The following is a 15,623-nucleotide window of genomic DNA, read 5'->3' as shown; positions in this document are numbered from 1 at the left end:
TTTATTATATTGGTTCAGCTTACACATGAATATTAAATATTTCTCCAATTGGCTAAATCTGTCTTTATTTGTGTGAAAAGTGTTTTGTAATTGTGTTCATATAGTTCCTGGTTATGTCCTGACAAGCAACCTCCCAAGTATTTTCTAATGTCTACAGTAATTTTAAATGTAATTTCTCTATCTCTTCCTGGTACGTTCTGTGGGCAATACATAGAAACGCTGATGATTTATGTGCATTTATTTTATATCATGCAACTTAGTTAAAGTTGTTCTAAATATACAATCATATCTGATAGCTTTGTTTTCTCAATGCCTTTTCTTAATCCTTCTATTTCTTTTTTCTTGTTTTATTGCAATAGCTACCATTTAGTACAATTATGGATAATAATGGTGAATTATCACCACGGCCATCATTATTTCATTCCTGATCTTACTGGGAAGACATCTAATTTATCCCCATTACAGATAATGCTTTGGTTGCATTCCGTAAATTCTGGTACACTGTCTCACTGTTGTCATTCTCTTTAATTAAATTATATTGTTTCTATTTGATTTTTGACCCTCTCATTCTTTAGGATTAGATTATTTAGTTTCCAATTAATTTTTAATTTGTAGTTCCATGACCCTTTATTGAACGCATTTTTTTATTACATGATGGTCTGAAAAGGAGTCATTTAATATTACTGCTTTTCTGCATTTGGTTGTGAGGTTTTTATGCTCCAATATGTGGTCAATTTTTATGAAGGGGCTATCTACAGCTGAGAAAAAGATAAACTCCTGTCTATTCCCATTCAGTTTTCTCAAGAGGTCTATCGTATCTCACATTTCTAAAATTCTGTCTCTTTAACTTCTTTCTTATATTATTATTAGATGGATCTATATCTGAGAGAAGAAAGTTGGGTTCCCCTACTAATACAGTTTTACTGTCTGTTTTCCTCCTGTAATTGTTTAACTTGTCCTTGATGAAAACAGATGCTCTGCCATTTGGTGCATATATACCTTGTACTGATGTAGTTTCACTGTCTATGGTACCTTTTAGCAAAATGTAGTTTCCCTGATTATTTGTTTTAATTGGTTTATTTTTGGTTTCTCTTTGTAAGAGATCACGATTGCCTACTCTTGCCTTTCTTCACGTCACCTGAAGCATACCAGATTTTGTTTCAGTCCTTTATTTTACTTGCTATGTGACTCTCTGTTTTAAGTGTGTTTCTTATAAATAACATATTGTTGGATTTTGGTTTCTATTCTGCTGTTTGCTTCTGTTTTATGAGTGATAGCGGTCACGACTAACTGTATTTCCTTCTAGCCTATTTTCTTCTGTTTATTCATCCCTCTTTTTTTATTCTGTCCCTCCCCAAATATGTTCTGCTTCTGACCACTGCTTCCCTTACTCCACCCTTCATCCCTTTCTCCTCCTACTTCCCGGTTGGGTAAGATAGATTTCTATACCCAACTGAGTGTGTGTGTGTGTGTGTGTGTGTGTATAAACATACACACATGCATACATACATATACATATATATATTCTTTCATCTTTCAACCAATTCTGAAAAGAGCAAGTTTCAAGCATTGCCTGCTGCCTCCACCTTTCATGTTTACCTTCTTATGCTTTTAATGATTCAGTGTTTTCTGCAGTTTTTTAGCTTTCAATTTTGTTAATCACTTCTTTGATTTTTGTGATTTCGCTATTTAATCTTGCTTTTTTAAAAGGTATTAGTGATACACATTTTTCAGCATCATGCTCAATTCATCCATTTATTCTCTTTTTCTCTTTAGCTGATTATAATGTCTAAAAAAATTTTTAAATCCCTTTAGTACTGTTTTGGCATCATCTCAGAAAAGTCGATATATTGTCTCATTGTTATGTTTAGTGAAATTCTTTATTTTTTCTGCTTTTGTTCTTTGGATTTTTTTCCTTGGTTTTTGTTGTTCTTTGCTCTTAATATTTAAGATTGAGTTACACATCAATTAATTTTTAATCTTTTCTTCAGTGGTCATTTGTTAAATATAATTTTATTGTCTTGCTCTTAGCAAAGGATGTGCTAAGTATTTCTAGATTTGTTTTTTATGCAGTAAATGCATAGTAAACTTTTGTAAATAGTAACTGTAAAAAGTGTAAAATAATTTATACATAAATTCACTTGCAAATGAAAAATATGTATACTCTTCTGTTCCCATTCAGTAATCAATACAGCTATCATATCTAACCTATTTCAAATTATATTCACATTTTTAACTTTAAAAAGGTTTTTGCTTAGATTTGTTTAGCTCAAGAAGGGATATATATTGAGATTTTTCACTAGTTATACTATGGGTTTTTCCCTATAACTCATTCTTTTCCTTTAAGTGTCCTGAAGCTAAGGCGCATATGCATTTTATAGATGAATCTCAGCATAATGTAGTTTTCTGTCTTTCAATCATGCCTATTTTTGTTTTTTATCTTGTCTAAGATTAAAACTGCTACCACAGCTTTTGAGTTCAACTGAAGAATACTATATTTTGCTCCAGCCTGTTATTTTAATTCTAAACACATAGTTATACTGAATATATCTTTATATTTTAAGTGTGTTTCCTGTCATAAATATATTTTGTTGGATTCTTTTTTCTAATCTTTTCTACTATCCTACTTTACAGATGAGTTCATCCCATTCACAATTCATTAATTATGTGTTTCTGTCTATCCTGTTAAAAAAAAAAATGTTTCCTTCTCCTTGTTGTCTGCTGTCTTTTTACAAAGAAAAGAAGGATAGTGAGACAAAGGGAGTGTTTTTATCACCAGCATTCTATGCTTGATGCAACTGACTTCTGTTCTATGGGTAAGTGGATTCAGCTCCCTCTGTATCTTGGGAGCAGCTGGGAACAGAAAGTAATGAGTCCAATACTTCAAAAGCTATGAACAGAGGGAGCTTTTTTTAAAGAATGGATGGGAAAGGAATTGGGAAAATTAGCACTTTTCAATTCTCCATCTCTTTCATCTTCTTTTAAAAAGACACTCAGAGCTAGGTTTAAAAAAATTATGAAAAAAAGATGATGGATGATAGTGACCAATATCTCTCATAAAACATAGAGAAGTAATTTGGGGTAAAAGTCAATTTAAAGAAAATTTGTCAAGAGATCAAAGGAAAGACACCCTAGAAGAATTCAAGGATGAAAATGGAAAGAGGTCTACAAACAGAAGGAAAATGAAGAGTTCTTATACAAAAATTCTTTTTTTGGCAATGAGCTGTTTTCTTCATCTAAAATGATGGAACCACTGCACTTGGACCATAAAATGACAGATCCAAATGTCCTTGTAGAAGACATAGAAATAGCACAAAAGACAATAAAAAACCAAGAATACAGGCAGCAGATTCATGTTAGAGTTCATACAACTGTGAGAATACTGAGGGACCAATATATAATGTATCTAAAAATGGGGAAAATACCAAACTGGATTTCACAAATACTGAAAAAGTTGAACAAGAGATTATCAGTAATTATCAATTTATATACAAATCAAGTGGATATGTATTGAGGGCATCAGTAGGGAGTAAGTAAATCTTAAGAATTAATCAACAATGGATTACATCTTTATCATTTCATAATTAACTGACAGCTGTAGAGAATCCTGGTGTGCTTGTTTGTTGATTTAAAAAAAGGCATTTGATCAAGCAGAATAAGCCTCTTTTACAACTGAGTGTATCTTATCATTTGAAATTTCTTGAACAATGTAATAACAGGAAAAAGCCCATTCAGTGACCCTCTGAAAATAAACTTCAAATGAGGCATTAAATGCTTGCTAAAGATATTTGCCACTTGAATGGCAGTGATCCAGTAAAGAGTCCAAATGGAAGAAAGATTAACTTTGGATAGTGAGGTCTTCCTGATAATTTTGTTTGTAATCACTGAAAAATGTTTGGCTTGTCCATACACAGGAAAAAGACCAAATGAAAGAATATCTACTGCTCAAATTTTATGTCCTCTAATTTTGATGTATGCCCTTGTTTTACTTAGGTATAGCTGGTATATTTCCTGGTCATCTCCTTACTATGTTGTCTACAAATCAGCTATCATCTTCATCTTGCTCCCATCACTGGAGAATTATATACCTCACTTCGGATGAGGGGCTTTGATAAGTATTTGCCTTAACTTTTCCAGAACTAGATTGCCAGCGATGGGGTGAAGAAGAGGATAGGTGCACCTACAGTTTGTCATATCAAAAACCTGATTAGTGGGGAAAAAAATGGTTTTAGGGTGCATTACTTAGTGAGAAGTCAGAGCTTTCATGTTTCATTACCACAAAAAAAAAACATCAGTCAATATATTCTGATCATCTTAGGTATCTGAATGAAAAGTTTCCATTCAAGGTGAAACAAGAGTTTTAATAGAAAATTATATATTACCTGGCACCGTTTGCAGCTATACTTGTGAGGTTCTGAGTCTGCACTTTCGTCAGAGTTGTCATTTTCTTCTGATGAAATACCAATTTTACCAATGAATTCTTCCCTCTGGTGGTCATCCATTAATGCAATGTCCTAGAAAAGAAAGAACCAATTTATTGTTACCAGTAGAAGATGGGTAGTTTTCAAAATCTTTAATCTTCATGAAGCTGGCATTAATGCTACACAGATACCAAAAGGTTCCATGAACTGATTTCATGGGGTTCTACAAACTTGTATTAGAAAAAAATTCCATCTATTTTCAATAACTGCTAATTGAAATTTAAATTTCCTTTGATTATAAATGCAGGAACCAAAATTATTCTAAGGAGTTCATAGGCTTCAAGAGAGTTCCAAAGAGGTCTACGATAACAAAAAGTTAAGAATCTCTAGGCTAGATGACTTTGGAAAGCCTTCTTGCTCTATGATTCTAATTATCACACTATCTTTTTGAAAATTTTCTCTGGAAATGCATCTTGAAAATTAACTTGTGCTTAAAAATAAAAATTCTTTCATCTATCCAATAAAATTTTAGTAGCCTAGATTTGAGAATTGGTAATAGAGAAAGTAATTAGGGCAAGTTCACTGAAGCCACTGTAAAATGAAATTATTAGGACAGGGAACAGAATAGTCGCTGGTGCGCTGTTTTGAACTCTTCTTTTTTCGGGGGTGGGGGAGGAGGCAATTAGGGTTAAGTGACTTGCCTAAAGTCACACATCTAGTAAGTGTCTGAGACTGTATTCGACTCCTGAGCTAGTGTTCTATGCACTGAGCCATCTAGCTGCTTTGCTGAACTCTTAAATCTTTAAGGATTGGTGTTTACTGAATGAATAAAATGCAATTATCTTTAGTTTACTTAATGTTCTTGATTCATTTCTTAATTTTGATTAAATTCAAAGTTTTTTCTGTCCAAAAGCATAACCTAATTTTTTACAGAGGTCCATCCAAAAAGCATGAGAAGCTTACAAGGGTATAATTTTAATCAGAGAAGCAAATAATTCTAATGAGAAGGAAGAAAAGAAACTACTTAGAGAAATCAACGTGGATACACAGAGTGCTAAAAACATTTTGTTTTAAATGACATGTATAGAAGACGGACGCAAGAACATATATTCAAAAGAATAGCATAGCACTCTAAGGGAAAATGGAGTGCTAATGCTCAGAATAAACTACACCTGTGAATTAATGGTAGGAATAATTTTAAAAGTTAAGATTTTTTTAAAAAGAAAGACCAAAAAGGGGATAACATTACTTGGAATGGATAAGAGACAAAGAAAGAGAAGACAGACTTACTCAACTCTAATTTTGTTTCTATTTTTTTTGCCAATAGACAAACTAGTCCATTGAACTGCATCTCAGAATTTGGACAACAGATGTCATTCACCCACATGGATTTCCCTGTGTGCACAGTTAGGTTATAAACTTTTGAGTAATTATAGATTTCACTTAGGAAGCTCAATACTTAGGAAGTATACTATATAGCTTGATATAGAGCAATGAGAACAACGCTATCCATAAAAGGAAGCATCTGGAAGATCTTACCATCTCTCCATATGGAATCTCTTTGATTTGGATTTCACATTGGATATCCTTCAAGACAGTTGCAAATATTTTTGCAGTGATATAATTAGAAGAACAACCTAGAGAGCTAGTCAGTCAACACATATAGACCATGGATTGACAGTGAATGAGTCCAAGAACTGCAGATCACCTTTGGGAAATATGTAGCATGTTGTTTTTTCTACATGAATTCTTTCTTGATTTCCTCAGTTGCCAGTAGCTTCTCTCTCAAACAACTTTGAATTTATTTTGTATACACTTCATTTTCATCATATATATACCGCTGTTATCTCAGTGATATCTCAGTTACCTTTGAGAGTAGGGACTGATTCATTATTATTTTTATCTCCAATGCTTAGCACAGTGTCTGGCACCGAACAGGTGCTTGTTAAATGCTTATTAATCACTGATTACTTTTAATAATCCCAAATTAATCCCTGAGCAAAAAAAACATATCTTTTTAATACCAATATCCTTCTGGTGATGCTGCAGGCTATAAGTAAAGGCCTACCATGATTTTCTTAAAAAATTAAATTAAAGCTCACTCAGAGGGCAATAGAATGACACATAATGAGTATAAATTCATATAAATAACCAATACAGAACTATGGAGGAGTGCCATAGAAATTCTTATCAGAGAGCTGGTGACCAGAAAAGACATGCTGTAGACAAATAAGTAAAGTAAGGGCCTGTGCACTTCATTGTAAACTATGCAATTATCAAAAGATTTAGAAGAGAGCCCTAGGGATGTGAGTAGATACTTTGTGGATAATTTATGGAAGAAATTTCAGGGATGAGTTATATTAGAAAATATAACGATATTGATGAGATCATAGATCTGCTTCATTATCAAAGTACTTCTCTGCCAAAGAGAATTAGCTTCAGACTGGAAGGCATAGATTAGAACAAAAATGGCAGTTACTGGGGAACTGAAATCCAGGCTTGATGAGAGATTGACAAGAAGACTGTAAGAAGGCACCAAGCTACCTTTGATGAGTTTAAGATACCAGGCTTAGATGATCTATATCTGAGGATACTGAAAGAACCAACATATGTGATTGCTGAGGCTATTTGGTTGATTTAAAAAAAAAATCTGTAATAATACTACTAATAATAAGCAGTTACATAGTACCTAATAAGTGGCAGGCACTGTGCTAAGCACTTTACAAATATCTCATTTGATCCTCACACCAACTCTGACAGGTGGGGGCTTATTATTATCCTCATTTTACAGTTTAAGAAACTGAGTCAAAAAAAGGTTAAGTGATGTCCAAAAGTTACACAGAAAGTGAGTGTCTGAGGCTGGCTTTGAACTCAAGTCCTCCTGACTACATTATAGACCCAGCATTCTCGCCACTGAGTCACCTAACTCTCTACAATTATAGAGAACTGTAGTGAACAAGAGAGGTGCTACAGGACTGGAGGACTTATATAATTCTGATATTCAAAAGAGGGTAGATGGTGGAGTCTGCAAATATTACTCTGATGAGCATTTTAACCTTGATCCTATATAAAATTCTAGAACATACTTATTAAAGGAGAGGCAACACAGTAACTTAAATGAAAGTATAGATAGTAGATACCAAGTTTTCAGAGGATACAAAATCAGAAGAGTTTGCTAATTAATCAACAACTATGTAATGAGAACATACTATGGGTCAGACGTTACACCAGGTGATGGGAATACAAATATGAAAAATGAAATAATCCTAATTTGCAAGCAGTTTGTAAGTTCACACACACACACACACATACACATATACAGAACACATACAGTCTTGGATTATTGTACTGATCAGAGTGGCTAAGTCTTTCACAGATCATCATCATACAATATTGCTGTTACTGTGTACAATATACTTCTGGTTCTGCTCATTTAAATTTGCAATAGCTAATTTAAGTTTTCCCAGGTTTTCTGAAGCCACCCTACTGGTCATTTCTTGTAGCACAACAGTAGTCCATCACAATCATGTCATAACTTGTTTAACCATTTCCCAATTAATGGGCATCCCCTTGATTTCCAATGCTTTGCTGCCACAAAAAGAGCTGCTATAAATATTTTTGTACATGTAAGTAGTATTCCCTTTTCTTTGATCTCTTTGGGATATAGCCTAAGAGTGGTATTGCTGGATCAAATTGTTTTCCAAAATGGTTGGACTACTTTACAACTCTACCACTGGTGCATTTAGTGTGGAATTTTTCCACTTCCCCTCCAGCATTTTTCTTGTGTCATGTTAGCCAATAAGACTGGTGTGAGGTGGTTTTAATTTGCATTTCTCTAATCAGCAGTGAAACTTCATGTGGTTATTCTTTGTGACACGCAGCTTGGAATTCCTGGGCTCAGAAGCTGGGGAGTGGGAATGGGAAGCTGCTGTTTATCCTTATCTGGAAAGCCTCAAGGATAGGTAAATAAAGCTAGAGACAGAATTGATCCAGATCTCCACCATTATCTTCAAAGCTTAGCTTTTATGTTCTCATTTTTTTTCTGCAACAGCTTTTGCTTCACTCAGTTCACTTGCCTTGTGTTTGAAAAACAATTTTTTTCTTATTCTTTGCATCATTTCTTTGTCAACACTTGCCAAAGAAAAGGCCTCCTGCATTCCAATTTCTTTTTTTATACAATGTAAAAATAATAGCATCATTTCCTAATTTTGGCTCTGCTGTTAATATCATGTATGGGAGCACAGAAACATGCTTCAAATAAAAATGGAGAATAGTTGACCTTCAGGAAATTTTCTGTGCAGATGATGTTGGTGTTCCCAGATTAGGCACCTCAGAGTGCCAAAGAGGTACACAGCACATCTGGTTTGCTGCCCGCTGTAGTGCCATATTTGCAGAGGTGGCATCCTTGGCAGATGTCCTCCAAGCCCAATTAATTTTTCATTTCTACTTCCATGGCCCTTTATTGAATGTAATTTTTATTTTATTTTGGCCTTGAGAGGATGCATTTAATATTTTTCTGTATGTGAGATTTTTATGTCTTAATACATGGTTAATTTTTGTGAACATGCAAAGGTGCTATGTACAGTAGAGAAAAAGGTAAACTTCTTTGTATTTCTATCCTGTTTTCTTCAGAAGTCTATCATGTCTTACTTTTTAAAAATTCTATTCATCTCCTTAATGTCTTTCCTATTTATTTTATTGTTAGATTTATTTTGGGGGTTTTTTTTTGTTGTTATTTGTTTATTTTATTGTGAGATTTATCTGAGAGGGGAAAGTTGAGGTATGGATTTAATATTTAATATATAATAACAAGTATGAATTTAATGGATTTAGCTAGCAGTTTTTAAGGGAACAACTAGAATGAATTTACCATCTCCTTCTGTAATTCATTTCTCTTTTCCTTTAAGAATTTGAATGTTATACCATTTGGTACATAAATGTTTAGTATCAACATTACTTCATTGTCCATGGTGCCTTTTTGAAAGATGTAGTTTCCCCACTTATCCTTTTAACTAGGTCCATTTTTGTTTCTGCTTGGCCAAGACTATGATTTCTACCCCTGACTGAAGTATAATAGATTCTGCTCAGCTCTTTATTGTAAAACTGTCTGTGTGTCTCTCTGTTTCAAGTGTGCTTCTTATAAACAACATGTTATTGGATTCTGGTTTCTAATCCATTCTTTTCTATCTGTTTCCATTTAACTGTGTACTTCTCTCCATCTTATTTTCTTCTGTTTATTCTTCTCTTTCTATCCTGTCTGTTGTCTAAAGTCAGTTTTGCTTCTGACCACTGACTTCTTTGATCTACCCTCCCTTTTACCATCACCCTCCTTTTTTTGCTAATCCCCTTTCCCTCCTACTTCTCTGTTGGGCAAGATAGATTTCGATTACCAGTTGAGTGTGAGTGTGTGTGTGTGTGTGTGTGTGTATGTGTATGCATTTCCCTTTTTGAACCAATTTAGATGTGAGTGAAGTTCGAGTGTTGCCTGTCTCCACCCCAATCATTTTCCCCTACAGCATTAAAAGCCCCTTTTAGTGCATTTCTTTTATGTGAGATAATGTCTTTCTCTTTCCTTCTCACCTATCCTTTTTTTTAAAAACATAATCCCAACATAATCAAATCACACTCATGTCTTCTCTATGTAGCCTTCTAACTGCACTAAAAATAATAAAGTTCTTCCTCAAAAAGGACCAAAATGACACCACAACATTAGAGTCAAATTACATTGTGTCTGACTATGACTGATTAGACCAACATGAGCTCAAAATTCTCTACCACTGGTCAGGTATAAATAATCCACGTGACCATTTGGGGTGGACTCTCTAATTCTGCACATCTCATGTTTCTTTAGAGTTACTTTAATACTGCTTACCAAGGTGCTATGCACCTTCTTTGATGTGGGTACACAATGGTAGGCAGTCCTTTGCCAGAGTATCTCATGTCACACAATCAATTCCAAAGTTCTTCAGAGAGACCTTCAGAGTGTCCTTGTATCGCTTCTTCTGACCACCATATGAGTGTTTGCTTGTGTGAGTTCTTCATCAAGTAGTCTTTCAGGCAAATAAACATTTGTCATTCGAATAACATGGTCAGCCCATTGGAGTTGCACTCTCTGCAGTAGAGTCTGAATGCTTGGCAGTTTAGTTCAAAAGTTCTTAGAGGTTACATGGGTCATCTTCACATAAAGGAATATAAACCTCTTAATGTTACTGGGTCCCTTATGTTTACTCTTTCATGTTTATCTTCTTATGGTTTTCTTAGTCTTATATTTGAAAGTCAAAATGTCTATTCACCTCTGGTCTTTTCATCAGAAATGGTTGAAAGCTCTCTCATTAAATATCCATTTTTCCCCTTGAAGACTTATACTCAGTTTTGCTGGGTAGTAATTCTTGGTTGTAATCCTAGCTCCTCTGCCTTCCACAATGCCATATACCAAGTCTTCTGTTCCTTTAATGTGGAAACTGCTAAATCTTACGTGAACCTGACTGTGGCTCTACATATTTAAATGATCTCTTTAGCCACTTGAAATATTTTCCTTTTGACCTGGTAGTTCTGGAATTTGGCTATAATATCCTCAAGAGGTTTTATTTTGGGATGTCTTGCAGGTAGTGATCAGTATATTCTTTCAATTTCTAGTTTACCCCTTGGTTCTAATATATTGAGACAGTTTTCTTCAATAATTACTTGAAATGTAATGTCTAGGTTCTTTCTTTAGTCATTGTTTTCAGGTTTTCCAATATTTTAAGTTATTTCTCCTCAATCTATTTTCCAGGTCTGTTATTTTTTTGAGGAGATATTTTATGTTTTCTTGCATTTCTTCATTCTTTTCACTCTCTTTTATTGTTTCTTCATGTCTCATGGAATCATTAGCTTCTACTTGGCCAATTCTAATTTTTTAATAAGTTACTTTCTTCAGTGAGTTTTTGTATCTTATTTTCCATTGGCCAGTTCTGCTTTGAAGGAGCTATTCTCATCAGTAAATTTTGGTATCTCTTTTATCATTTTGACCAGTTATTTTTTTTTAAGGTATTATTTTCTCCAGTTTTTTGGTGCCTCAAAAAAAAAAACCAACAAGCTGTTAATTGTCTTTTCACAAACTTCTTCCTTTGTTCTCATTTCTGTACCTAATTTTTCCTTTGCTACTCTTATTTGACTTCGAAAAATCATTTTTAGCTCTTCCAGAAATTCTTGTTGGGGTTTTGTCTGAGTCACATTTTTTTTCTTTTGCAGCTTTGCTTGTAGTTCTTTTGACTTCATTGTTTGCTGCTACCACCTAGCTCCACCATTGGAGTTTTATCCACCTGGGCTCTGAGCCAGTTTCCACATCCTTGTTACTGATCTCTCTTTCTGACCTCCTTTCTGACTTTGGCTGGAAGAATTTCTTACCCTCACTTTTTGTTGTCTCTGCCATGCCAGAATTAGATTTGAAGTGTTATTTTAAAGTTGTTCAGAAGGAAATGTTGGGAATGCTCAGCTGAGTTCTTCATCTCCTCCATCTTGGCTCCACCCAAAGAAGTCTCTTCTTGGTCTATTTTCAAATACCTATCTGATGGTTCTTTTGAAGAAATGATTCAAATGCTTCCATTTTAATGACTACTCATTTGTTTTCTTTGATGAATACAATCAGATTTGCAGAGGTGTTATTTGTAGGTACCAACCATGCTTTTTTAAATGATCACATTATAAGAATGTAACCACAGAAAGCCTGTGCTAATCTGGAACTGTTTCAAAAAAATTAATAAATTATGCATAGCCTTTGACCCAGCAATATCACTACTAGACCTATAACCTAAAGAGAACAAAGAAAAGAATAAAGAACCCATACTTACAAAATTTTTATAACAGCTCCTTTTATAGTGGCAATGAATTGGAAATGAAGGAGGTATCCATTATTTGGAGAAAGGACTGATGGAATCCTATTGTGCCATAAGAAAGAGAAAATTTCAAAGAAATCTAGGAAGATTTGTATGAATAGATTATAGGGATAGCTCCTTGGAAGGGATAGGGAAGAGAGATAGAATTCAAAAATGGATGATACATTATTTTTTTTTAAAACAATCTTAAACAAGGCAGATAATTATTTCAGAATGCTGCCAAATCAAAAATAACTCCAGCATCAGGCAACAAAAAGGCATGGAAAATAATGTGCAACAAATACCTTAAAATGAACATGAATATGATCTCTAAGCACATCTACTCGGAAGAATTTGCGTCCACAGATCTCACAAGTATACTTCTTATCTCCATGGGTCAAGAGATGTTTATTCATATTACTTCTACATGAAAATACCTATGAGCAGAAAAAAATGACAAGTAAGAAAGCTTTTCTTTCTCATGACTTGAGAAATATAATTTAATGTCTGTTTATACAAAATAACCATCTAAAAATCTCAATAGATATTGTTCTCAGTGGTAACACCAGTTGCTCAATTTAGCATTGATTTTAATCTTTACTATAATAAGTTAATGACCTTACAATATACAGACAGCTGGTACTCCCTTTGATTCCACCCAAACTTGCAGGAGGCAGTTCTGACTTCTCCTTAGGTTTAACTGCAAACCCTCTACAAACTTGTGGATTGTCTGTCTGTCTTAGGAAGACAGATATTCCTTTGGGGTTTCAACATAAGAGAAAAAGGAAGAATGGAAATTTTACAGGGAAAGTATCTTCTCAGAGCACATGTTGAATAAGAGAAATGTAAAATAAACCACCTAATGTTTTACCTCACACTCAGAAAATCGTCAAAGATGACAAAAGATAAGAATAATGTCCATTGGTGGGCACAGATACACATGATACACTATGTGGAGAGTTAATTGGTCCAACAGTATGAAAACAATTTGGAACTCTGCTTTAAAACGAAAGAAAAGTAACTAAAATGCTCAGTCTTTGAAACCAACACCCTGATGCTAGGCATATACTCCAATAAATTCATAAAGACAGAAAAAAAAGGTCTCATGCATCAAATTATCGATAGCAGCAGTTTTAGTAGTGATAAAGAAGTGAAAACAACGTAGATGTTCATCAACTGGGGAACAGCGAAATAAATTGGCAACAAATGAATGGAATGGAATATAATTACATCATAAGAAATAAAGAATATGAAGAACTCAGAGAAACATGGGAAGACGTTATTGAAATGACATGGAGTGAACAATCAGAAACAAGATGAGTGAAAAAAATGACTAAAGTAATATAAAGTGAAAGAAAAAAAAATCCTGAAACAGAATGCTGTGTATTTGTAACAATCAAGACTGATCCTGTAGAAGACTTGAGAAAAATAAACTTTGCTTCTTACATTGTAGAGAAATATGGAAATACAGAATATTGCAATACTGTCATGTCAAACAGGGTTGAAATATTGGTTAGTTTTGAAAATTTCTCTTTCCCCCTTTATCTTTTAAAATCTTTGTGACAAGGGATGACTCACCAGGTAAGGGGGAAATGAAGCTGTATATTTGGGAATGGTGATTTAAAAACAAAACTTACCAATAAAATAATCAAGAAAAAAACCTTTTTATTTGTACATGTGCATGTGTGTGTGGGAGGTTAGGATAGGTGTAATTCTTTACACATAATAACATCAGTCAACCAATCACCTCTTAAAACTCCAAAATGAAAACTCACAGGAATATTGTAGCTAAAATCTAGGGCTTCCAGTTCAAAGGAAAAATTTTGTAACTATCTAGAAAGAATTCAAGGACTAAGGAACCACAGTAAGTACAATACAAGATTTAGCAGTTTCCTTTACATAGGAGTTGAGAACATGGAATATTATATTCCAAAGGTAAAAGATAAAGGGTTAGAGCCAAGAATAACTCACCCAAAAAGACTGAGTATAATTGTACAGGAAAAAAATATATACCTTTAATGAAATGGAGGACTTCTATACATTCTTGATGAAAAGACCAGAGCTGATTAAAAAACTTCTTTACAAACACAGGAAAAGAAAGATAAAAATTATAGCCAAGCAAAAAGAAAAATATAAGGATGAAATGTTTCCATTTTAATGGGGAATGATACTGGAATCCTTTAAAAACTGTGATGTCATCATAGAGAAAGTCAAATAAGACAGAAGGATTGTGAGTGATTTTTGTTATGTTTTGATGATCTTAAAAGAAAGGAATGGGAAAGGGATAAAAGGATACATTAGGGAATGAAAGAAGAGGGAGACATATAATTAACAAGGTACAAGTAGATGTCTATACAAACAAATAAGGGGAGGTTGGCTACCACTTGAACTTCACTTTCATCTGAACTGATCAAGAGAGAGTGTACCATGCAAACAAACACACACATGAACACATAAAGGGAGTATTGTAGAAATGCATCAAACTCAACAGGGAAACAGGGAGAGGAAAAAGGAGGGGGAATAAACAGGAGAGGAGATTAAGGGAAGGATCAGTAATAAATAAAAAGGGAAAAAACTCAATTTCACAGGGAGGATCACGAAGAGGAGTAAAAAGGAAAGAAAAAGGAAGGGAGGAAGAGAGAGAAAGGTACAAAGCTATTATTTAGGTCTGAAGAAGCGGAAGAAAAGAGTATAGAAGTGAAAACTCATTAAGTCAAGCGCAGACAAATCCCCTTGAGGGTTCATGACAATGGTCCAAGGAGCTCATGCTAAAAATTATTTAATGGGGATTAATTCTTTAACATTTGTATTATACAACTGCAAAATATGATGAATAGCATATTAAATTACCATAAGGGCTTTACAACACAATTTATCGCTCTTTTTGAAATGGATTTAGGGGAAACAAAAATGTTGGGAATCACTACCACAGAGCATTGGTAATGAGCAACACTTGTGTTCCAAACTTTTCTTCTGTGCAAAAAGGGTTTGAGAAGGAAAGAGAAGAAAAAACAAAAGAATATAAGGAGTTAAATGCATAAAATTTTAAAATTTTTACATGAATTCAAAATAGCTAAGTTTAAAAGGGAAACAGCTAACTAGGAAAAAAACCTTCACAGTAACGTTCTCCGATGAAGGTCTCATTTACATGACACTATGGAATTGGTTCAAATAGATGAGAACAACAGCAGTTTTCTAGTTAACAAATGGTCAAGAGACATGAAGCAATTCTCAAGGTAAGTAATCTAAGTTTTTATAATCACATGAAAAAAATACTCCAAATCACTGTTAGAAAAATGAAAATTAAAGCACATTGAGTTTCCAACTCACACACATCAGATTGGCAAAG

General features: G+C 33.9%; 1 protein-coding gene across 4 annotated transcripts in view; it reads right to left on the bottom strand.

Annotated features, from left to right (window-relative positions):
- The window catches only part of PRDM15 (PR/SET domain 15), a 171,578-nt gene that overhangs the window by 42,212 nt on the left and 113,743 nt on the right, over positions 1-15,623 (bottom strand). For all 4 annotated transcript variants that reach the window (XM_072614748.1, XM_072614746.1, XM_072614747.1 and 1 more), the window contains 2 exons: positions 12,580-12,711; positions 4,383-4,514 (listed from right to left, as the gene is read on the bottom strand). In XM_072614748.1, the coding sequence (XP_072470849.1) occupies positions 4,383-4,514; positions 12,580-12,711 (264 nt within the window). The remainder of the gene's footprint in view (positions 1-4,382; positions 4,515-12,579; positions 12,712-15,623) is intronic.

The sequence above is a fragment of the Notamacropus eugenii genome, chromosome 5 (genome assembly GCF_028372415.1).
Source record: "Notamacropus eugenii isolate mMacEug1 chromosome 5, mMacEug1.pri_v2, whole genome shotgun sequence".
NCBI lineage: Eukaryota > Metazoa > Chordata > Mammalia > Diprotodontia > Macropodidae > Notamacropus > Notamacropus eugenii.
Note: the sequence above shows the minus strand (reverse complement) of the source record. Positions and strands in the feature narration are given on the sequence as shown.